The sequence below is a fragment of the Nilaparvata lugens genome, chromosome 3 (assembly GCF_014356525.2).
Source record: "Nilaparvata lugens isolate BPH chromosome 3, ASM1435652v1, whole genome shotgun sequence".
In the NCBI taxonomy this organism is placed as follows: domain Eukaryota; kingdom Metazoa; phylum Arthropoda; class Insecta; order Hemiptera; family Delphacidae; genus Nilaparvata; species Nilaparvata lugens.
The window spans coordinates 83668275-83693939 of NC_052506.1; the positions used below are offsets into that span (position 1 = coordinate 83668275).

Genomic DNA, 25665 nt, shown 5'->3' on the forward strand with positions numbered 1-25665 from the left:
CCCCTTACAAAGGGAGAAGCAGGTGCTACTGGTGGAATAAGCAGGTTCGACAACAGCCCAACTCCTAATGTTCTGACTCCTTGTATGTATGTATCCCAATGGCTCAACAGCCCATGAAGGGCTTAGGCCTGTCAGCTGGTTGCTAGTTTCATATTCACTCCACTAAACACTGACTCTTTGTAGTTGATCAAATTTATTAGTTAATGCGGTTTCTAAAAATCTGGTGTAGTGCACTCACACAACTTTCCTTGCCGTTATGAAAATTGATCACCTGACGCTAGTGTTCACGCGTATCTCAAGTGTACTATTCAAAGATCTGAGCCAGCTGGGGACAGGACAATAACGCTGGAGACACATGAGGTCTGCTATCTCTTCATAGTGAATCAACAGTTTGCAATTTCACAAACATAGTGAATCACATTATATCGAATTTCGAGCTTATTTTCAATTTTAGGTGAAAATGTTACTGAACATTAATTGTAGACATTTTCATACTCAATCTTTTCCACTAATTTTTTTTGTTTAGATTGTATCTGAAGCCTGATAATTCGGAATCTAAAATCAAACTTCGCATAGATGAGGCGGAGCTCCTGAAATTTTTACAGATATAAAACTTGTGGCGGTTGATAGAGCATATCAATGACTATTTTTGGTATAAATTTGATCAAAATCGTTGGAGCCATTTTCGACAAAATCGCGCAAACCCCTGTTTTTGACAACATTTTCGTCATTTTAGCCGCCATCTTGTATTTCATTTAATCGAAATTGTTCGTGTCGGATCCTTATATTGTAAGGACCTTAAGCTCCAAATTTCAAGTCATTCCGTTAATTGGGAGATGAAATTTCGTGTACACAGACACACACACATTTACATACAGACCAATACCCAAAACCACTATTTTGGACTCAGGGGACCTTGAAACGTATAGAAATTGGGGTACCTTAATTTTTTCGGAAAGCAATACTTTCCTTACCTATAGTAATAGGGCAAGGAAAGTAAAAATCCACGTGCTGTACTTCTTGGATATTCAACTTTTCTCAATTATTCCATAAGGATTCAAGAATACTATTCTTGATATTATTATATATTGTATATATATTATATATCAACTACTAGTTCCTCCTTCCTACTAAATTCCTAACTACGGAAAATTACTACCACCACCACAATAACTAACTTACCAGTACAAACTAAAGCAGATTGTTAATTACTGACTTTCTCCCAAAATAACCTGGTTTAGACCTAAGCTAAGAATATAAAATGGTATGAATGATTAATCAATTATGATGAATTGTATTTAATTCGAACATTGATGCAACAAATACATTCATTACTGCTATATCACAGGCTCTTACAAACTCTTGTCTTTATTCTACAATAAAATGAATAGTACATTGAAATTAGGATACAAAATCGGGTGAAATAACACTCGGTTGAAAACTAAATTCTTGTTGGTAGCCTAACAACGTTTTTGCTTACTTACGGCAAGAATTATTCTAAAGCTGCGTTTACACCAAAGTTATCAACAAAATGTTCATTTGTCCGTCCTTATAAATTCTATTAGATTGAACATAACTTATCACACACATGATGTGCATATGTGTTTGTCAAGCTCCGTTTAATCTAATAGAATCTATAAGGACGGACAAATAAACATTTTGTTAATAACTTTGGTGTAAACGCAGCTTTACAAATTTAAAACAACATACCCCCGTTTTACCAGCATATATAAATTATTCAATTACAGACTATATACAAAAAAATTATCTCTAACTTCAATGTAGTTCAACATAGAAATGAAGGAAACAAATTTGGATATAACATTGAACATTTTATAGAACAAACCTGTCAAACGATGGGGTCTAGTATAATTCCTGTTGAAACTTATAGAAAAATTTTGTAGCATTACCAAGAGACGATTCATTGAAATTTCTTCTCTCATCATTTCCAAGACCACAATCTCACTAAAATTAATGCTGAGACCACTTGATTGACTTCAAATCGATTCCTTCTTGTGCCATCTCCCATAGAGGACTGAAAAAGTGAGTAGTGCAAAATAAGAATAAACGTGGTACACAAAAAAAATCAAAGAATTGAATAGAAAAACAAATAATGTAATAGAATCAACAAACTCAGAAGGACATAGATACACAGAATATAAGAATTAACATAATACTTTATAGTGAGGTCCACGTTATAATGAAACAACTTTGGTTTTGCTATCCTTGTCTATCATTCGACAAAGCCGGTGGTAGTATCCTTCTCTAGATCCACAACGATGCCAATTAGGTTTTTGACAGTGTAGAAATATAATTAATTAATTCAGAGAATCAGCATCGCTATTTTTCTATCTTTATCCACTGCCATTATAACGTGGACCTCACTATAGTAAGATGAATACAGCCGTAAAAAGTGTTCCAACCATCGTTAATAGCTTGGCTTATTTTTACACATATAGTTTGTAATTCACTTTCATGGAAAGGGCTACTCGTATTCATATAAAAATAGAAAATCGAAGTATCCTTTTTCAACTTTATCTTATCTCCAACTACAAACTTAAGTTTCAAATAAGGATTCTTTAATTTTTTTATTACTTTGTAATGATATGCAAAAAATGAAAACTCATTAATACAACAACCCTTCCTGATCTCTTGTACAGTAATATTGGTAAACACTCATGCTCCCTACATGCAGCAAATTATCTTCATATAATATATATATTCATTTTTAATCTTGATTCTTCCGGGTACAGTATTTAATAAAACAAGTAGCCTAATAAATTAAAATTTTAAAAAATTAATTATCAAGTAAATTATTTTTTCTGTACTTGAAAGATTAAAAGACTTAGGGCCGGTTTCCGAGCTTGGGATTTGGCTAAGTTCTAGACTTTGAACATCTGGAGTCAGAAAATTGGCTTTCCGAAACGGGGCGTAGTCGTAGTCATTGTCAAAGTCACGTTTGAATTAAATTTCAAAAATCTAGAAAATTAAACAAAAAATAAAATAAAGAGGAAATAGTGTAAAGTTTTAGCTATTTTGAATTATTTAGAAATGTTTAATTTCGTCGAGGAAAAACGTTTCAAATTATAGAAATGAGAAAATAAAAACTGCGACTACGCCCCGTTTTGGAAAGCTAATTTTCTGACTCTAGCTGTTTTAAGTCTAGGACTTAGCCAAATCCCGATCTCGGAAACCGGCCCTTAAAAGGTTACTACAAACAAATGAAAAAAAATAGAGATATTATAACTCACCTCATTTCTCTCAATTGTTTCACATGTTTAATGCATTTCTCAACTGTGTAATCAACTTCTTCGACAGTTGTGAATCTTCCGAAACCAAACCTGCCACAAACAATAGAATGATGTCACTTTTCAGGATAATTTCTATTTATAATAAATAATGTGAATAAAGTCAGATTAATATTTATACTAAATTAAATAAAAAAGCTTCAATTAAACTGACTACGTAGTAGTTTTTGCGTAGTTGAGAAGTTGATATTGTGGTAATTAGTCATATTAAATGAAAATGATTAAGAGATTGTCAAAAAACCACAGAGTTTATCAGAGATTGACAGAGATTGTAATAACCGAAACCAGTCTTTTCAAGTATCAATAAATCTGTGGTTTTTTGACAATTTCTTAGTCTTTTTCATTTAAAACTAACTACTTCATCAGTGTGAAACAACAAACTATTGTGTTTCTATTCTGTATCATCTCCAATAGTGTTGAATTTACAAAAATAACACGTACCTCAGAAAAAGGGGACGATCTTACCGGCTAGGTCTTTATGGTATAAATAAATTCAATCCAATAAAGTGCAAGCAACAAAAATGAACCAGTCTTTCAATATAAATAGAAATATTAATCCTTATAAATTATTTTGTCACTACATGTTTCGGCTACTAATCAAACTACTAATCTACTAATGTAGTGACAAAATAATTTATAATGGAACTCAGATTAATATTTGTATTAAAAGTGGCCCTAAAGAAAAAAGACAGTCTTTCAATATATATATATATATATATATATATATATATATATATATATATATATATATATATATATATATATATATAATAATAATAATAATAAATTTTATTGCCAAAAACAATGCATACAAAATAATACTCAATCATCTAGAGCATAAACTAATAATAATAAAAATAATAGAATTATGAATATTATATACATTTAATTCTCTTGACAATAAATATTCTCATGCAAGGGAAGCTTCCCTGTACGCATGGAGGAGTTGCTGCAGACCCTAGAAACTCTCTTATAGTAAAAAAAATCAATTTGTTTATCGAATTCCTTAGATAATGTATCCAGTAATTATAACTAGGAAATGAAAAACAAGGCATTGAGAAACAAAAATAAAAGTCATACAACAAATAAAGAATAAGATGAAAGCTAACAACAGAGAAAATAGTAATTAAAATAACTTTTAGAATTTCAAGGTCGAAATATTTATTAAGAGATTCAGTTCAAACTGTCCGCATTCTTTAATATAAAATAGCAGATGACCCGTGTTCTGCAATGGACTATTTTAAAACTTGACCGAGTGGAATCTTGAAGAGTTTGAAATAGGCCTAAAACCATCCTCGTTTAATTAAGAATCTCAGGATACTCGCTGCCGGTTTTTAGGGCCCTACAGAGAATAATTAGGATTATATTATGTGTTAAGAGAGCAAACATGAGATAATAATAATAATATCGAGTGACCTGGCTGGCTCAGGTCTGGCGTCAGAGTTTTCAGGTCGCAACTGATCAATTTCAGGGCCTCTGACATAACCTAACGACTGCTTTTTAGGCAGCCGGGACCGACGGCTTAACGTGTCCATCCGAAGCACGGGAGTGGCCCGAGATAAATATCTTGCCCGGGCCGGGATTTGAACCCGGGCCTCTGGATCATGAAGCCAGCATCTGATCCACTCGACTACGGCCACTCCTTACCACTAACATGAGATATTATCCTTGAAGTCAGTCTTTCTACTTTAAATAAAATCTGTGGTTTTGAAAATTTCTTAGTCGTTTTATTTAATATCAAATATATTACATTCACTAAGAAAATATTTTTTTTTTCATAATTGAGAAGATATATTATGTTAGTTCTTTATATCTCTCTATAAACGATTCAGCAACCGTGTCGGGAGTAATGATATAGCTATCAGCTTTGTCTAATGACAGAAAAGAATACCAAATTAATGTTTATCAGGTACTGACTTGAAATGCGAATCTCACAATAGGCATTATCATCTAAATTGAGCAGTTTGTCTGATTGTTCCAGCACTATTGTACAAGTTATAAACGGAATTTAAGATCTTTGAGCGCTAGAGAAATTTTTTTCAAAGTTGGCATCCCTGCACTGTAGTACGGTTCCTGGGCGAAAGAATGAGTTGCAAGTTCAATATTACTTTTAGATTGTTGTTTAGATGGATATTTTAATGAGAATAACTTGCCTGATGGATGAGTGCGCAAGGTCTTCGTCGGCTCCAATAGCCCGCAGCACATATGAGGGTTCCAGTGAGGCCGACGTACAAGCACTGCCACTCGACAGGGCAATGTCCTTCAGAGCCATCAGCAGTGATTCGCCTGAAATATCAGAAACGTTTTGCTCAAATTAGGACTCAAGTTCCAAGAAACAGGTATGGTATCTGGTACTCGAACACTAAGGCCGGTTACAGAGCTTGACCGACCGTCAGTGCGTACGTCAGTCGCGCTTGTCTTTTCCATACATATTCCATGTATCCGTACAGAGCAGGACTGACGGCACGCATGCGCACGGTCAGGACCATGCGTTTTATACTGCGTACGAAAACCATCGGTCGAGCTCGTGCGTATCCGTTCCATAGGTCGACTGACGCGCTATTGAAACAAATAGAAGCTTTCAGAGCTGTACTGATCAGTAGCCCGATCGCAACATAACCAATGTGCTGACACCTCTGCCCGACAATCAGCTGATATTGAATTGAATAGCATAATGAATTAATTCAATTAATAGTGTCATATTTGAATTCAGAGTTTTTCTATACATTTCTTCAATCATTTCTAATTTTTTTATTGGAAAAATCTTATATTATTAATATTATCTACATTTATTTGATCCGTAGCTTAAAGTGACTGCAAGTATTCCCAATGGTGATACAAGCTCGAAATAGCTCATCAAAATTTCTGATGGACATTCTGAGGAAGTTAAAATGTACCTTCATCCCCAAGCAATTATGTATATAATGGTACTAAATTCCCCTTGAAATGCTCTTTGGGCGATCATTGGGTGAACTTGATATCTACGTCTTTTAATATTTTGTTTACGAAGATAATAAGCTGCAATTAAACAATCTGTAAAGGCGTCCATTTTGTGAGTCAGAAAAACTGATGTATGATCAGGATAGTGCATACGCACTGACAGTCGGTCGAGCTCTGAATGTGTAAAACTGATTCATCGATGCGTACGGTCAGGATGGTACATACGCACTGACGGTCGGTCAAGCTCTGTAACCGGCCTAAAGCCTGGTTTTCATCATTAGAGTTGGGCTCAACTCACACTTACGCGACTCAGGTCGAAAAGACTCGACTCAAGTCGAGAGCATGTGTTTACATTTGGATTTTTTTTAATTTTCACTGTCACTGTTGTGTGCGAATCCACTTTAACGCAATAACTTTCAAAAGGAAGTGGAAGTGTAAGGGCTATTGTTTACAGGGGAACAAAGCCCATGGAACGGCACCCCTCCAGACAGCAACTGATGGCGGTCACGCACCGCTTATGCGTGCGTGTAAGGGTCTGTCAACGTACTCTGTTTTAACAACTCCATATTTCAGTGGCTTGCAGACGAAAATTTCCTTCGCTAGATTCCATTTAAAAACCGTACGGATGTGTAGATTTTTATGAAAAAATTAATTTCAACAGAACTCATCAAAACGAATTCATGTTGAGAGATGAATTTCCAAGTTTCTCACTTATTAGATAAATTTAAACGTTCTCTCAAGAAATGTTAATTTTCCACTTCGCAACTTGAATAGAGAATTAACATACCTTTAGAATGAGATATTGACTGGAACGTTCGGATGGAAATCAACCGAGTTATATGGAATCCCAATTAACATTAAGCTTATGGAGGTAGAAATTCGACATGGTCCCTCTCCTGCCGAGCCTTAAAGTAAGACCTTACACAGAATGTAGTGGAAAGATTTAATTGATCTTCACTGACCTTCGACAAACGCGAAAGACAAGTTGACACAGCCGGGGTAGGTGTGTTGGGGATGACCGTTGCGCACGACATGCGTGAGGCCGGTCATCACACGCTGCACCAGCCTGTCGGCCAATCGCTGCATGTGGGCGTGGTCTCGCTGCATCTCGGCCTTTGCCACAGCGCAGGCCACGCCCAGGCCGACGGCGAGGGGCGTGGCTAGAGTGCCACTGCGCAGGCCTCGCTCCTGGCCGCCGCCGCTCTGCAGCGGTTCCACGCGCACGCGCGGCCTCCTTCGCACGTACAATGCGCCTATGCCTGCAATGCAACCAGTCAAATTCATGTATTTGCCATAAATAGGAGATGATGGAGAAAGAAGGTGGAGCATGAGAAGGAGAAGGTGAAGAAGAAGACAGAAAAAGAGGAATAAAGAAAAAATTAAGAAGAAGTAATACGAGGAGGAGGAATGGTAGAGAAGGGGAAGGAGGTGGAGTAAGAGGAGGAAGATGAGGTGAAGGAGAAGAAAGTGGAGGACGAGAATGATGAGGTACGGTAATTATTATTATTATTAAACGGAAATCCAAATTAAATGCTGTAATTCACCCCGAAGACTTCTGCTACTGCAAATATAGTATAAAATATTACTGCTATTTGAAAGTTAGCGCTCATCGAATTTCCATCTAGCTGTTTACCCTGTTGTCAATATTTGCAGTAGCAGAAGTCCTCGTGGTGATTTGCAGCATTTAATTGGGATTTTCGTTTAATAATAATAATTAATACATCAGCATTTGAATAATTGCAATATCTCAGTAATTTCCATCTGTAGATAATGATGAGGAGAAGGAGAAAACAGAAAAAGAATAACAAAAAAAAATAGTAGGAACAGGAGAAGAAAGAAGAAGATGGGAGTGGTAAGCTATTTGAAGCCTTTAGTACTAGTCCGATTTTCAAATACTACTGATTTAGTTACAGTGAGGACGAAATTGATATAAGGAAGAGAGTGAAATAATCAATAAAATTAGGCACAATGCAAAAAATATTAGAAATAGGGATAAACAGAATATTGATATGTTAACTCTGCTGAGCATTTGATTACAAACAATCATCAATTATTAAAGGCTGACTTTCTGTAAATATTTCTTTTTTTATTAAAATATTTGGTTTATGAACCGCCATTGATGTAATGTAAGCTGTAAATTTTGTATGGACCACCCATTATGGGAGTGGCTTGTCTAGGCCAATGGCTGACAGCTCATTGATCTACAAATCTTATTGTTGCTCAATACTATACTGGATGTTATGGCGTTCTTTACCTTAGACTCAACTCACACTGGCTCGACTAAAATCGTACGACTCCAGTCGAGGAGTTCTCTCGAACTTACGACTTTCTTGCTCATTGTCGCTACTTCAGTTCCATGCTACTCCATTTTCTAACCTTACTTTATTAAAAATATAAGATCTAATTCGTCACTACTTAGCATGTAACAAATTATTATAATATTATTATGAATATATTGTCTTTGTGGCCTAGTGCAAAAACTACCAATGTCATTTTTTTCAAAAATGAGTTTAATACACTAATACATCACTAATATCGATTATTTTCAATTCCAGAGGTGTTAATGTCCTTTCTCAAAGCAATAAAAAGTTATATAATTTTTACTGCCAATGTCATGATTTAGTTATTCCACTCTCAGATTGCAAAAACTACCAATGAAGACATATGTTTTTAGATTGTCATTCATACTCCGTGCCAGAACTACCACTGTCGACTTCTGCACTTCTAGCACTCGCATTTCCGTATCGAAATGCCGTAGTTCGAAAATACAAGCTGAACTTTCAAGCTGATTTGTGAGAAAGTTGATATTTTGACATAGGTAGTTCTTGCACCAAGCCACTATAGTTCTTATTATTGTCTTATCTAAAGTGATAAAACATCACTTTCATCAAACATAACCTCACTTTTATTAAAAATGCATGGAACTATGCAACTCAAGTCGAGGCTCGACCAACATTTCGAGTCGACGCTAGACTCAGTCTCACAGTCGTGAGGTCACGGAGACTAGAGTCGACTGGTCTGAGTGTCACCATTTGAAAACACATGCTGAGTTGAGAAGAGACTAGAGTTGCAGTCTCTTCTTGACTTGAGTCGCGTAAGTGTGAGTTGAGCCTTACATCTAGCTTTGATTGATATTTGTGTAACAACTGAAACTGGTATCTCCATATTTCATCGAATTAGTTGAATACTGATAACTAACACAACTTCACCTACACTACTGCATGAAAATTGTAATAAGTTTTACGAGAAAATTCTCTTTCGTCACTAACGTTTTCAGATTAGGATAGGATGTTTTCCTAGACTAGGCTAGTACGGTACATTAAGAACACTGGATACGAACCTTTAGGGCCGTAGATCTTGTGTCCACTGATGGACATCAAATCGATGTTCAGTTCATTGACGTCAATGGGCACTTTGCCAATGGCCTGGGCAGCATCCGTGTGAAAAAACACTTTCCTTGACTTGCACAATGCACCTTGAAAATAGAAATAGCTCTCAATTAAATTATAACTTTAGTGACTAAAATACTCACTACCTGATAATAATTTATTCGGCCGCTTGAAAATGGCATAATTAGCCGAAACCTGTCGTTTCGTTGTCTTTGAATACAGAATGACAGGATACTAAGCATAGAGGTAATATAACATGAGAAGATATCCCATGGTATAGGGTGTTCATGTTCCAAATTTCACTGTTAACTCAAGCCGATAATCCTATAGTAAGGTCCACGTTATAATGGCAGTGGAGAAAGATAGGAGAACAACGTTGCCGATCCTCACTGTCTAGTCAATGCCTTCTTGACGGTAGCTGATGCAGGTTTAATAATGTAATTATAATTGTTGATTCTCGTTTAAAATAATCAATTATATTTTATCAAGCAAGAAATTATATTTTTCAATAATTTCATAATGAATTTTCATGATTAAGATGAAATATTATGTTAATTAATTATTAATTGACCGAGCGATGTGAGGTCTAAGATTCAAGTCGACGGTTTGGCATTTCTCTTAATGTTTAAATATTTATATGTTGCGCATTCACGGCGAAACGCGGTAATAGATTTTCATGAAATTTGACAGGTATGTTCCTTTTTAAATAGCGCGTCGACGTAAATACAAGGTTTTTGGAAATTTTGCATTTCAAGGATAATATAAAAGAAAAAAGGAGCCTCCTTCATTCGCCAATATTGAGTAAAAATCAGACTATAGAATTATTCATCATAAATCAGCTGACAAGTGATTGTGTGAAGAAGCCAGTCTATTGCTGTATTTCCATAAGGTCTATAGTTTCAATCAGGTACTCGTGGATGAGAATACTGCGTGAGGTCTACTGTTTCGGGAGCTATGTGACGCTAGCAGTCTCTCATACAGTACCGTTCTTACACTCTCACCCGACCAAAACAGTAATAATAGACAGTAGTCGACAGTTATCGGCTTGAGTTGACGAAAAATCGACTTGAAATTTGGAACATCGACGACCTATACTATGGGATATCTTATGTTATATTTCCTCTATGGTACTGATTATTCTGATAAAATAAATATTAATTCAAGAAGCTATATAAAAATAATTTTTTGTCGTTCTGTTTTCAAGGTCAAAGATACGACCGTTTTCGGCTAATTATGCAATGATATAACATAACTTATGTTATATTTTCTCTATGGTACTGAATATTCTGATAAAATAATATTATTTCAAGAAGATCTATAAAAATAAATAACAAATTATGGATTAGATAAGTAACCTTGATGTAAATTTGTTCGATTAAGTTTGTAGCGTGAATATTGATGCTGTGGACTTTTCCATAATTGAAGAGACTTGAAATGTTGTCAAAAATCCACTTTATTAGTTGATTTTTGACAACATTTCAAGTCTCTTCAATTAATTTGTTCGATGGTTTAGTAAAGGAGTGAAAAACGAACACTAACAGTTTCAAGTGAAACTCACTATAGAAAAATTTAATACAATGGAATTCAATGTAATGCAATGTTGCCGGATTGACACTCTCTAACATCATCATCATTATTATTATTCTCATCTACTATCTTATTAGTGCTAAACTCAAAATACATATTTTCGCCACACTGCACAGAAAGCAGCTGTTTTCCAGTCCCTATGTAGATTTGAAAGACATTGTGTGCAGACGACTCTCGTCTGACGTCAAAACAGGCCGTAGCCTAACAGAGTACCCTTTCCAACCGCTAACATGGAACTAAGAAAGGTGATCAAAAAACAGCTGATCAAAAAAATTTTCATTATTTGTGTTCATTATTCAATAATTGAACATTTATCATAATATCATCTTATTGTCATTTGAAAGAATAAGAAAGTATAAACTCAACCTCCCACATAATTGAACATCATCTTTTAGGTTATTTAGACCAATCAGAATAAAAAATAAAAATACTTGGACAAAATCCTGATATTCAGATTACCTCAGATTTGCTAGAGCTATCACCTTCCACTTCTGCTTTCGGAAGTGCTTAGTAAACAACTATTCTCATATATATATATATATATATATATATATATATATATATATATATATATATATATATATATATTGTTTATTTTTGTGTGTGGCGAAAAATAGCGTTCACACCACGGGCAAAAATGTTTTTCCGGCTCTCAATCTTTTCTAGTCCTCGGCCTACGGCCTCAGACTTCCGATTTCGAGCTCATTTTCTTCTCTAGGTGCGAAATATACTATATGCCAAACAATTTTCTTTAGAATTATAAAATCATTGGAATCAGACAAATTATTGGCGATGAAACGATGTGTTACCTATTTCTTTGACGGGCTGTTTCACTCCTATCTCATTATTGACAGTCATAATTGAGACCAGTGATGTGTTATCTGTAATCGCCTTATCTAAATCTTCTAGACTCACAATGCCTGTATTATCAACCGGCAAATAGGTAACTTTGAATCCTTCTCCTTCTAGAGCTCTGCATGAGTCCAACACACATTTGTGCTCCTGAAATACATAATTTAATCATCATTATCGAGATTCATATTTGCGATATCTCTAGATTTGAAATCTCGAAGAGTTGAGGCACTCCTCAAGATTTATTGGATCACATCAAATATCTGACAATAAAAAAGTCAACAAATTTATTTTCATTGTGGGAAAATTCAATGTATAATAAATGGAATAGATTATATGCTTAAGGTTAGGGCCCAATTACACAGCCAATCAGATCATAGATATTCAACCAACTATCATCAAATATATGATTTCGTGTTAAGACTATCGAATAATATAAATATCTATGACCTGTCATAAATTTGATCATATAAATTATTGAGTGATGACCAAGAATCCTTCAATATGTTTTTTTTTTTTTTGAAAATGTGTTTCATATTTTTCTATTTGATTGTATGTGATGTTTATATTTGACTTTATTATACTTTTTTGTAATGTTGCAAATACAAATGAATATGAATTATGAGATACAGCTGAACCTTGTCAACAATTCAAAAGGTCTCCCGTTATCAAAAGTTATTACCGCCTTACAAGCACTATTTCAACAATATGTTTATACCAAAATATAGAATTAACAGCTACAACTTTGAAAAAAAAACAATTTTTTATAAATGATTCACAAGAAAAAAGTTGAAATTGTAGCTTATCTTTTTCTCGTGATTGAATAATCGATATCATAGATGTTCCAACTAAATAAAGAATATGAAAAGCTGGGTTTTATTTCATTATGAGTAATATAATATTATATTCTACAAATATATAGAAATTTTCAATTTGGGAAAGAAATGTTAGGGATGAAATAGTTATTTGTGCAACTAGTGCGGAAAGTGACAGTTTGCTGCACCGAAAGAAACGTTTATGCCCGAGCCGTGGGCAAGGGCGGAATGGCTTCTTGAGTGCAGCAGAGGAACTTTGCTCACGTATTTCACATTAAACTTTTCCTACAGTTACAATTGAATATGAGAAGTGGTTGAATATGGGTAAAATGATGGCTGAAATCCATCAAATGTTTGTGTGTGTGTGATGCTGTTATTAATAACAAAATTAATTCATTCAAAAATTAATAATCTAATTGAAGTTGAAAATTCTCAGCCAAAGTTCTCATTTTTATTCATTCAAGAATAAGAAAAAATACAGATAGAACAAAAAATTCGCATTCAAAATACACGCCAACAGCTGATTGGGATGGCTGCAAGATGGCTGAACCGACAAGCGCGCGACCTAGCGGGAAGAATCGTACCTAAGTTTGTTTCATCCAGCTAAAAAGTACTAAAAAAAAAATAATACCAAGCACAATCGCCTTATCATTCACCAATCGCCACATTCATTGTAATCAGTGCTTTGCGGAGACTTTTGCTCAAATTACAGAGAAAAATGCTCAAAGTAAACTGAAAAATATTTATAAAAATAAAATAGACAACAGAGAATATTTATTGTAGTATCCTTATGTTTTTCATTATTTTTATTTATATGGATATCGAACGGTAATCATTTAACCTCAAGATTTGAATTTTATAATGTATATTTGCTACTTTGCAGTTGAAATAATAATTATCAATAGAAAAGAACTATTATTTATTATTGAATGATGAGAATTCGTAAATGATGATTATTTAATTATGATTTAGATGAACATTATTCTTGTTTTGGATTCCTTGATTGGGATTTTATCATAAATGTAGGGTAGCCATTGAAATGATTCTTATCTAAATCTAACCACAGTCATTGTTACCAACTTAATTTTTGTTTTCGTGCACTAATCCTCCATATAACCCACCCACCAACTATTTTGTTTTGCCATGTTGCAAATCTGGAGTACGAAAAGTAATACTTTGCGCACTAGAGCGGAAAAGTGATTCTTTGCGTTCTGTAATCAGTGCAGGAATGGTCACTTTTCAAGGTAACTGTAGGAAAACGTTTTTTGTCTCCCTACTATTGTATCATCTCCTTATAATCGATATCATAGATGTTCCAACTAAATAAATAATATGAAAAGCTGGGTTTTATTTCATTATGAGTAATATAATATTATATTCTACAAATATATATAAATTTTCAATTTGGGAAAGAATTGTTAGGGTTGAAAACGTTTTTTATCACCCTACTATTATAACATCTCCTTATAATCGATATCATAGATGTTCCATCTAAATAAAGAATATGAAAAGCTGGGTTTTATTTCATTATGAGTAATATAATAATATTCTACAAATATATAGAAATTTTCAATTTGGGAAAGAAATGTTAGGGTTTGAAAACGTCTTTTGTCTCACTACTATTGTATCATCTGCTTTAATAAATGGATTAATTCATAAAATGAACATGCTATAATGAATATATCTAGAGAATGAGACCCTCAGTTCGAATTCATTCAAATATGAAACTACGTAAGGATTGTGAACAATAATATAGCAATGATGATCTCAATTTAAATTCATTCAAACGTGAAAGTACGTTAGGATTGAGAACAATGATATGTCCTAGTATTTGTTTTGGGAACAATTTAAAATATAACAGCAAAAATTAAGAAACTTACAGTTTGCGTTGTGATGATATGCTTCTTTTTGCTAGCATAGAACCTTCCTACACCTTTGACAGCAATATTATTCGATTCGGTTGCTCCAGATGTGAAAATTATTTCCTTAGGATCGCTTCCTATTAGATCTGCTACTTCCTGCAAGGAATATTATTTCATTACTGACAGTAGGTTTTGAATATTTCACAACTTATCTATTGATAGGGATAATTGATATATTAGGATGTTACAAGAAGATTATCTCTCGGCTGCACGTACATCAAATTCAACTGTGATTGAATTATGGTTACACGAGAACCAATGAGAGACGCTTATAAAGTCATTATTAATCAGCGATTAATCACTGTCAAGTTATTTAATAGACACTGGGTCTACGATTATTATGGCATCTTTTTGCAATGGGGAGTCATAATGTATTATGCTACTCTATTGGTTTTGAAACCACCCATTGAGCAATAACAAGATAGATAGATAAATTAGAGCAATACATTCAGCTCCACAATCAAATCTTTCTTCAAGCGAGATGCGATTATCAATTCCAACAAGCTATCAGTAAAGTTCAAATCCGGTAATACCAGAATCAAGACTATTAGGAAACCCTGAAAAATACAAGAATTCCTGATAAACTTTGAATAAAAATATACACTGGTGTATACATGTAAGTAGCACGTCAACCTTTTCTCTTTTTTTATAATTACATGAAACGTACATGGTATAACGAAAAGATAGCTTATATTCCATGGTACCTATATAGGGTGTTTATGTTCCAAATTTCACTATCAACTCAAGTTGATAGTCCTAATTGTTCTTTTTCGTGAAGCTATGTGATGCTAGTAGTCTCTCATACTGTGCCACTCTCTTACACTCTCTCCTGCCCAAAACAGTAATATCATACAAGAAAAATCGGCTTGAAATTTGGAACATAAAAAGCCTGGTGAAGGTCAAAAAGCTTTCTAAGACTGGTATAGGTCATTTATGTTTCAAATTTTTCAAGTCGATTTTTGTTTATTAATATAGTTTTGACCGGGTGAAAAAATCCACCCGCCGGATGAAATAATGCCGCATCCACATGTTGGCCCAACGAAGGCCAACGTAGGCCAGCGTCAATGTGTGGATAGGTAGTTTGCCAACGCTGGCCTTCATCGGGCACTGGTTAAATTGCAGGCTGGGCCAGGCTTGGCCAGCTTACACGGCCAAGTGTGGACTAGACATAAGTGAGTGGCACAGTATGAGAGACTGCTAGTTTCACGAGAAATATAACTAAAAGGTTCAACTCACATTTACGCGACTCAGGTCGAGAAGAGACTCGACTCTAGTCGAGAGCATGTGTTTCCAAATGGGTGACGTCGCGGAGACTAGAATCGACTGGTCTGAGTGTCACCATTTGGAAACTCATGCTCTCGACTAGAGTCGAGTCTCTTCTCGACCTGAGTCGCGTAAGTGTGAGTTGAGCTTTAGGACTATCGGCTTGAGTTGATAGCGAAATTTGGAACGTAAACACCCTATATCGTGGGATATTTTCTTATGCTATATTTTTTCTTTAAACGTACAGAGCAATTTTCTCCTATAATGAGATTAACTTTGAACTGCCCACATTCCTTATAAATAACATGAATGCTTCTATTCAATCATTGCTGACAGTTTGTAATGAATCTATTTTTGATTACACGCGATCTATAAAGAGTTTTCAACAGGAACGTACAGTACATAGACAGACATTATCATTACGCTCAAATACAGGAAATTTTATCTAGTTGTCTGGGATATTTAAGAAGTTCAAATATTCACTTATTTATCGAACTATTACTAAACTTGATAGAACATACCTTGCGTGCGTCCTCGACAGCTTTCTCACTCTCCCAACCATAGGCATGACTTCTGGAATGAGGGTTGCCATAGCTTGCTGTCATATAGGGGAGCATAGCATCCAACACCCTTGGGTCCTGTCAACAATTATATCAATGATTTAATTAATGCACTAAATAAGAACCTATAATAGTGAATAATCTACTATGAAATGTGTATTAAAAGTCTTGAAAATTATTGAACTAAATAGAACTAAAATTTCAAAACAAAACTAAATAATTTCGACCAGTTGACAGCTCATTTCAATTCAATTCGTTTATTTCCACTTGGCATAACAATACATGTACATATATTTGATCTTTAACAAAATAAAAATTACATTTTTGCATGAACAGTACACAGAACATATTAAGTGTAATTCCCCCATTAAGACTATGCATCTGAATTTGAGGTACAGTTCCAGCAAGCAGTATTATACGATAAGTAATCATATGGTATTTTGAAACTAAAATGTTTATTTGCAAGAAAAACTAGTTACAAAAACCAGAAGCTCTATGATAAAACATTATAAACAATACAAAAAATTATATCGCTTAATTAGAAGATAAGGAAAACACTAGTGCTAAACTCCTAGTGGTAAATAGATAGCAAGAGAAGCAGAGGGCATGCACAGTAGGTACTGAAGCCCCCTCAAGCAGCTGTAATTTCAACGTTTTTCTTTTTACTAAACCACCTACAATAAACGATCAACTCGAACAAAAAAGTTGCCCTTCTTTTCTAGAATTGCGAAAAAGGTTTGAATTCCAAAAGCGCAGGTTGATTTTTGTGATTAGCTACACAAAAGTTATATGATACATGTATCATTCATAACCTCTAGCTACATTTGGACTGTTGTATAAATTAGAATTGGAACCGTTTTGGACGTGAGTTAGCCTGTGGTACTTTTCTGTAAGTTGTGAAATACTGAATGATTAAATAAATATGATTATGAATTGAATTTATTTATTGCTTCATACAGTGTAATTACAAAGCCGTAGTGCATTTGTGTGACGTCAGCACAGGTAGGGCTCCTACACCAATAAAAACTCTAGCTGATATAGATCAGCTGAAATGAACGAATTTTTATTGGTGTAGGAGCCCTACCTGTGCTGTCACACGAATGCACTACGGCTTTGTTTACGGAGGTAGTGGCTGAGCTCCCTTGTGCTTCTGAAAGGCCAACTACACACACTCCAAGCAAAGGGCCAGATCCAACAACTACTCAACTTGACGGCGAGACAACATTGACCTTTCCTACTCTAGATTGGCTAAGCTGCACACTTGTTATCCAATGCGCGCATTGAAAATTGTCAATAGACTTACACTGCAGGTGCGAGGGCTTTCTTATTTTAATGATTTTTCCCATGAGTATTATAAATGTTTCTTATGTTAAATTTTTATAAAATTTCTACATCTTAGGTTATCAATTTTATTTTTTAAATTTGTGTATATAAATGTGGTTTTCATGAACTTCTAATGACTCGCAAGATGTATCTTATTAGATTTTTTTACTTTTGACCTAAAATCTTAAACAATTGCAAAATTAGTGGCATCCCGACACATATTCATATATAGTGGGGGCCACATTTTCTTAGATCAACAAATAATCAACCAATTGTATTAATACTTTGTGAATAATTGTAGCTTATATGCTTTTTGTAATCATGTCTATAATTTGAATAAACTCCTCTGGTCGTGTTGTATTATTTTTATTATTATATAATATCCCTCGACCAGAGTCATTATTATTATTATCATCATTACGCTCAAATACAGGACATTTTATCTAATCATCTACTTGAATGAGATATTTATAAGATAAAATATTCACTTATTTCTCGAACTATTACTCAATTTGATAGAACATACCTTGCGTGCGTCCTCGACAGCTTTCTCACTCTCCCAACCATAGGCATGACTTCTGGAATGAGGGTTGCCATAGCTTGCTGTCATATAGGGGAGCATAGCATCCAACACCCTTGGGTCCTGTCAACAATTTATCAATGATTTAATTAATACACTAAATAAGAATCTATAATAGTGAATAATCTACTAAGAAATGTGTACTAAAAAGTCTTAAGATGCAACTCCAAAATTGAACTAAATAGAACTAAAATTTCAAAACACAACTGAATACTTTTGACCAGTTGATAGCTCATTTCAGGAGATTGTAAGCTTTGTCAATCTCTTTGATCGGCCATCTTGAGATAAGAGTGTAAATATTTGAACTTTTGTGTTTTTATCAAACGACAATGTCAATCCGGTATATACACTGGTCACAGACGGAAGAGGAATTAAATCTACTAAAGATTACTTTAAACAAAAAACTAGATTTTTAGTATAGATGTATCGTTTAGGGTACAAACACACTAAAAGCGGAGCGGAGCGTGGCGTTGAGGAGCGTCGTGAACAATATCATGTTCAGTAATGAGCTGCAACACACTCGCAGAGCGGAGCGTGGCGTCAAACTTTGGAACAAGCTGGTTTGTTTTTTGGAGCGTCTACAAGCGGAGCGTCACAGTGCGAGTGCCAGTCTGGTCTACTCTTGTACATCATAATGCACTTGTTCTACTACAATTTCCCACGATCTTGTACACTAGTATATTTAATGTTTGCCAAAATTCCCCAGTAATGTGTATTATTTGATTATTCAAAAGATAAAATTTATCTATAGCACTTTGAAATCAAAATTAAGGCTATTCTAATCCATTTCATTCATATTCCTATGAAATTGATGGTGATATTCACCAAATAGTTGACTATCTATGTTGATTTCATTAACCCACTCTGACCTAGCAGGCTTAGCTCATATCCAATACTCAAAGTAATTATTCTCACAAAGTAATGTCCTTGCAAACTTAGACAACGCCATTTTCGCCCTTGACACTTGACGCTCAGATGCTTCCTGTGTGTATCATGAACGCTCTGGATCACGCCACGCCACGCCATCCTCAGTGGCGAAGCTGAAGGGGAATCTAAGAGTCTGAGACTCCTTGAAATTAATTATGATTGATGTGAATATTATTTTTTATTAGCACGTATACATGTCTTTGCAAATTTGTATATGAGCTGGTGCCTTCCAAACAGTTCTGTGGCTCTCTGTCTGGCCGACACTGCCGACTGGCTATATATTCATTCGCATGGTGAGGAGTCTCCTACTTATGAGACTCTCAATATTCATCCATAATGGGCGTGGCGTATTGTATGGTTGCTATGACAACGTGACGTAGCACCATAGCTATGTAGTAGAATTCACGGTGTTTAGATGAAAATACGTGTATTTTCCGTGTACACGGTATTTAGAATTCTTCTTCTATTTACCGTGGTAGAATTTAGAGTCTAGGCTCCAAGCCTAGACTCCAGCTGTGTTTATAGTTTGAGTTCCGTCTGTATCGATGTCTAGATCTCCTAGATCTCGATGTATCGAACGGTCGACAATCATCTTCAAACATCGATGCTTTTCAAAATTCGAAGATTTAAATTTCAAATAAATCAGTTGGTTTGTGGTTCGTTTAATACTTGGCTTGTTCTTAACCTATAACTTGGTTTTGCGATTTGGCTTTGGTTCACTCAACAATAATAAAACCAAATCCTTTTTCAATTTTGGAATTTTACCTTAATTTATTTAACTTCTAGCATAATTGCTCATTTATTGATAATATTATAATGGATGAGTGTAATTATCTGGTGAAGTATTTGCTTCAAACTCCATTTCTTCTTTGTCTTTTGAATAAAAATGTGCTTTGAAAGACAAATATATTTTTAGTTATAGGTAGCTTCGCCACTGGCCATCCTCCACTCCGCTCCGCCTTCAGTGTGTTTGTACCCTTAACAAAAGACTTCGTTGTGTAAAATATTAATTTTACCATAGAATATGCTCAAAGGAAGCGTATGCATTTTCTATAGGCTATACTTACTAAAGGAGTTGTAGCTTGTGCATCCAAATAGAGAGGCTTGCCAGAAATTCTTCCCCCAACATCGAGTCCAAAATCTACAAAATTACAGACTTTTTGAGTAAAAAACGTTTCCTGTATTGATAATAAAGAACTTGATTGATTTTTTTTTGTATTGACTTGGTGGCTGATTAAAAATAGTTGCTAAAGCGTCAGTGAGAATGAGGGCAATAAACCTTGGTCTTGGACTAGTCCTCAACAATGTCGACATTTGTGAATCTTCTTCGTCATTGAGATGCGACATGTAGACTAGATGCGGCATTAGATATGAACCAAGGAAGCAATATACTAGCCAACACTTCTTATTCATCTGCCGCCATAACGTTCATACAATCAAAAATATAATGAGTCATCGAATCTAATGAATTTATAGGTTATGTGCACTAGCCGCGGCGGCTGTAACGTCTCCAAGACGCCGCAGAGGGATTGCATCTTGAGACGCCCGTATAGGCCTAGTTGGGGCCTTGTACAGATACATACAGACCTAGTCACAGTTCTAAGGCTGAACGAGCATTACTGTAATTATTAGCCTAATACACTTTTTGTGTGAATATTTGGGTTTCAATTTCTGTTCTGATTGTCCATCTGCGGACTTGTTGGTTTTGTTTTTCTCTTGGCCCTGACGGCAAAGCCATTTTAGCCATTTTAATGGCTTCTTTGTGGGTTCGGTTCAGGATATAGTGGATTCCCTGCCTGATACTGCCATTGATCCAATTGATCTGTTGGAAGGAAGAATCCAGCCGGGACAGGAGCATCTCTCCTTCTTTCGCCCCACCACACCAGCTGCCTTGAGGAGGATCATACGCTCTTTCAAAACATCAAAAAGTCCAGATGTGTTTGGCATGTCTGTGAGTATGCTTCGAGAGGTTGTTGATGCCATTGCAGTTCCTCTCTCTGCATCTGTCAATGAGTGCTTGAGGTCTGGAAATTTTCCTGATTTCTTGAAAACATCAAGAACTGTCCCAGTCTTCAAGAAGGGTGATCGTGAGAACCTTCGTAGCTTCAGGCCAATCTCCATAACTCCTGTCTTTGGCAAGGTGATTGAGGCAGTGATAAAGCCTCAGCTGGAGGCCTTTTTCGAGGAGAATGGCCTGTTCTCCAACATGCAGTTTGGTTTCCGAGTTGGGAGATCAACAGTGGGTGCAGTCGACCATGTGGCTGAGCGGATTGATGCTGCCTTCGAGGATGGTGAGTCTCTTGCTCTTTGTGATCTGAGCCGAGCCTTTGACTGCGTGGACCATGGCATTCTTCTTAGAAAGCTGAGCTTTTATGGTCTTAGAGACTCTGCCCTTTCCATCTTGGGCTCTTACCTTTCTGGAAGGACTCAGCTTGTCTCCCTCAGTGGTGCTGACTCCCGGACACTTCCGGTAACTTTTGGTGTTCCTCAGGGATCGGTGCTGGGGCCTACACTGTTCCTTGTCATGATAAATGAACCCGACGACCACGGTTCCTCTCTGATGTTCGCGGATAATGCATCTCTACTGTCATCGGGTGCTGAGCTTGAGCGGGTTTTGGAGGCATCTGCGGAGCATCTTCAGTCTGCCACTTCATGGTTCCTGGCTAATCGATTCCAGCTGATTGAGGACAAGACCCAAAGGATCATCTGCAGCTTGTCACGTGAGCCGCGTGACCCTCAGAATCCAGTGAAGCTGCTGGGTTTTGTCTTGGACAGCAAACTCAGCTGGAACAGTCATATACAGCAAGTAACCAGTCGACTCTCCCGCATTTGCTTTCTGCTGCTCAAGATGAGGGGCCTGGTGACTGAGAAGTACCTGATAATGATGTATCATGCGCTCTTCCATTGCCACATTACCTATGGCTTGCTTCTGTGGGGTCATTCAGCGGGGGCTGCTGATGTGCTGAGACTGCAAAAGAGGGCTATACGAATTATAACAGGAAGCGATCATCTTGCCCACTGCAAGCCCATCTTTGCTCGCCTTGGTGTACTGTCTGTCTTCAGCCATTACATCCTCCTGTGCTTGGTGTATGTCAAGAAGATACAGCATACTCTAGCTGCCCGTAGTGACATCCACCGCCACAACACCAGGCGCAGTGAGCTGTTGGATATCCCCAGGAGACGCCTCCACCGATCACAGGCCAGTTACAGGATTTCAGCCCTGAAATTCTACAACAAGCTGCCTAATAGTGTGAAGCAATTGGATGAGGCCGCCTTCAGGAGAACCGTCCGGAAGCTACTGTGTACAAAGGCATACTACAGTGTGAACGAATTTATGGGTGATAATTTGAATTTTTATTGAGAGCGTGAGCACTGGATCACTGCCATCTGAACTGTTACAGTTTTTTTTCATGTGTTTGTACGTGTTTTGATTTTTTGACGCCATCGATCCCACAATTGTGGGTAATGGATGAAGCTGAAGGTTTTAAGGTATTAAGGCATGTCTGTGTTATGAAAAGAACCATTATTTTTACTGTACCTATTTAGTCTACAAAGTCTTCAATAAATAAACAGTAATTAACTACAGTCGTTAGTAGAGCATGACTGTAGCAGCGCGGCTAGAATCGTCGCTAAGGAATTGCACCTTTAGACACCCGTATAGTTGATGCTTAATACACCACGGGTAGTGTCGTTGTTTAGGAATGATATTATGTGTTTATGACACGATCTATCCAGGAATACCTGGGCTTTGACCCTATTTAATAAAAAAATTAAATACCCAAGGCCATAAAGATACCTAACCTTTAATACGGATTATGATGTTAATGCATTATAAACAAACTATTTAAAAATGACAAAGCAATACCTGTTTTAAAATAACAAATAAATTGATAATAATTAGGCTAGGTATTGCATAACTATTAAAAATACGGCATCGCAAGGAAAGGAACCAAGCTAAAAACCCGGCATTGTCAATATAATATTAATGATTTTTAAAACTTAATTGAAATTTATCTTATTTCTGTATATTCTATTATATCTGTAATACATTTTTGTTGAATATTTCAGCTCAATATTAATAAAAATAATGAGTAGCTTTGAACAGGGCATAACCTAAAATATTTGTGAATTATACATTTACCTTTCTTATCAGTTGAAAAAAGACGGCGAAAGATATTGAATGCTTGATTCTGAAATATGATCTTATGTCTAGATAGCAACATTATGTTATGTAGTAACTATGCAATTTACAATGAAATATTTTAGTAATCTTGTGAAATTAATAACAAACACAACTGGGAACTGGCGAAATATCGATTTGTCGAAAATCGGAAATAACGAAATATTGATATCGATATTTAGAACCCGATCTCGGGTATATCGATATTTTCCAAATATCGATATATTGATAAAACTGCGTTTACAAAGTTTTTTTACGTTTTGAATTTGCGATTTCGAATAAGTTACTTGAAGTCCAGTTTACTTAAACTCAAGTTATCATAACCTCAAAAGTATATATATTAATAAATTAAAAAATCTAATTAATCTCAGAGTTTTTTATTTTTCTATCCAGGAAATGAATGCTCAAAAAAGAGCGGAGGACAATTTTTGACCCCGCAGTTCTGTTTAGGGTAATAAGGAGGTAGCCCTAATCATATCAAAAGTTCCCACCCCTATACCCAGGGGGGGCCTAAAAGGTGTCGATAACTTTTGGTTTCTTGCATATAACTCAAAAACTATGAATCTTTCAAGGTGCAATTCCTTAGAGGCGTGTCGACACGCGCCGTTCAAGCACTACCTCCGTGAAGACCTCGTGTATACGGAGGTAGTGGTTCAAGACGTGTCGCCTCCAAGGAATTGCATCTTTACGGGCATGGCTATATTCTATACCAAATTACAGCGATTAATTCACTATCCGACAGTTTGTTCCAAGGTACCTAGAATTAGAATATCAAGTATTCTAGGTACCTACATTAGTTTGTTCCAACTAATTTGGATCTTTCACTAAGGTACTCACGCTCCGGCTGCCTGGTTACTCAAACATCCCCATTCACAATCCAAATTAGTTGAACAGTTCACCGGACTTTCGACAGCATTAGCCCCGCTCACACAGTCATTTACGTTCCGTCAAATTGAAGTGAATGACCCGCTTTACATCTCACAGCTTTTTGTATATCTCTCACAGTTTTCGGCTTAACTCACACTTATGCGATTCAGATAGAGAAGAGACTCAACTCTAATCGAAAGCATGTGTTTCCAAATGGTGACACTCATACCAGTCGATTTTAGTCTCCGCGCGACGTTACTATTTTTTGATAACACATGCTCTCGACTATAGTAAGGTCCACGTTATAATGGCATTGGATAAAGATAGAAGAATAGCGATGCAGATTCTCTGCATCAATTAATTATATTTCTACACTGTCAAAAACATAATTGGCATGTTTGTAGACCTAGAAAAGGATAGTACCACCAGCTTTGTCGAATGATAGATAAGGATAGCAAAACCAAAGTTGATCAAATACTGTCATAACGTGGACCTCACTATAAAGTCGAGTCTCTTCTCGACCTGAGTCGTGTGAGTTTAGCCTTCGAGGTATCCGCTCTTCAAGGTATGACATTTTTGAAAAAACGTTTGCCTCCAGTATTATTTTTTGCTCTTAAAACTATTTGAAAGTTGATGGAAAAATCCATGCTGGTTATAAACTCACAGAGCTCAAGTACACTTTAATTTTATGTTTAATTTCACGCATTTCCCCACGACTGTTGAAGCATCTTCAGTGTTGTGTGAAATCTTCAGATTTGCAACAATAGGCCAATATTGACAAAGTAATTTGCAGGGAATATTTTTAAACAAAATTTTTGACTTAGCAGCTTTGTTGGGACCAGTTAGGAGGTGAACATAATAATTATCAAAAGTCCCCAGTTTTGCCTACACGCTTATATTTTAGGAAACATACGTCCAAACGACATTGGAACATGAAGCTTGATAAATTCTCCACAGTTTTTGTTCAGTGGAGTTTTATGATATTGCAAACATTTTTCGAGATGCTTGCTCTTTATAATGTATAATAATTGTCGAAATAACATGTTTACATCTAATTTTCTGATCTTTTAGGGCTTATAAATCTCAAACAATGAGAGTTGAATTCATTGTAAAGAGAATATTCTTATCTATCCTACGATAAGGTCTTTAGAG

General features: G+C 35.8%; 1 protein-coding gene across 2 annotated transcripts; it reads right to left on the minus strand.

Annotated features, from left to right (window-relative positions):
• Nucleotides 1-1282: 1282 nt before the first annotated feature.
• On the minus strand, nt 1283-23801 carry LOC111052876 (cysteine desulfurase, mitochondrial). Of its 2 annotated transcripts, XM_039424856.1 has the most exons (10): nt 23608-23801; nt 20534-20607; nt 18486-18602; nt 14772-14909; nt 12034-12226; nt 9589-9723; nt 7211-7507; nt 5462-5594; nt 3252-3341; nt 1283-2035 (listed from the first exon to the last, which is right to left on the minus strand). In XM_039424856.1, the coding sequence occupies exons 1-10, from the start codon at nt 23687-23689 to the stop codon at nt 1972-1974; spliced, it is 1323 nt and encodes a 440-aa protein (XP_039280790.1). In that variant the 5' UTR covers nt 23690-23801; the 3' UTR covers nt 1283-1971. The 2 variants fall into 2 exon arrangements, with proteins under 2 accessions (XP_039280790.1, XP_039280791.1); XM_039424857.1 differs by lacking the exons at nt 18486-18602; nt 20534-20607; nt 23608-23801 and adding an exon at nt 16598-16743.
• Nucleotides 23802-25665: the final 1864 nt, after the last annotated feature.

Bases quoted from the DNA above. Each gene is read 5' to 3' on its own strand.
- LOC111052876 (XM_039424856.1), bottom strand. From the start codon at position 23,689: ATGTTGCTATCTAGACATAAGATCATATTTCAGAATCAAGCATTCAAT. The intron at 20,608-23,607 runs GTAAATGTATAA...GTAATTTTGTAG, and splicing joins TTTTTCAACTGATAAGAAAG to ATTTTGGACTCGATGTTGGG. The intron at 12,227-14,771 runs GTAAGTTTCTTA...TATGTATTTCAG, and splicing joins ATATCATCACAACGCAAACT to GAGCACAAATGTGTGTTGGA.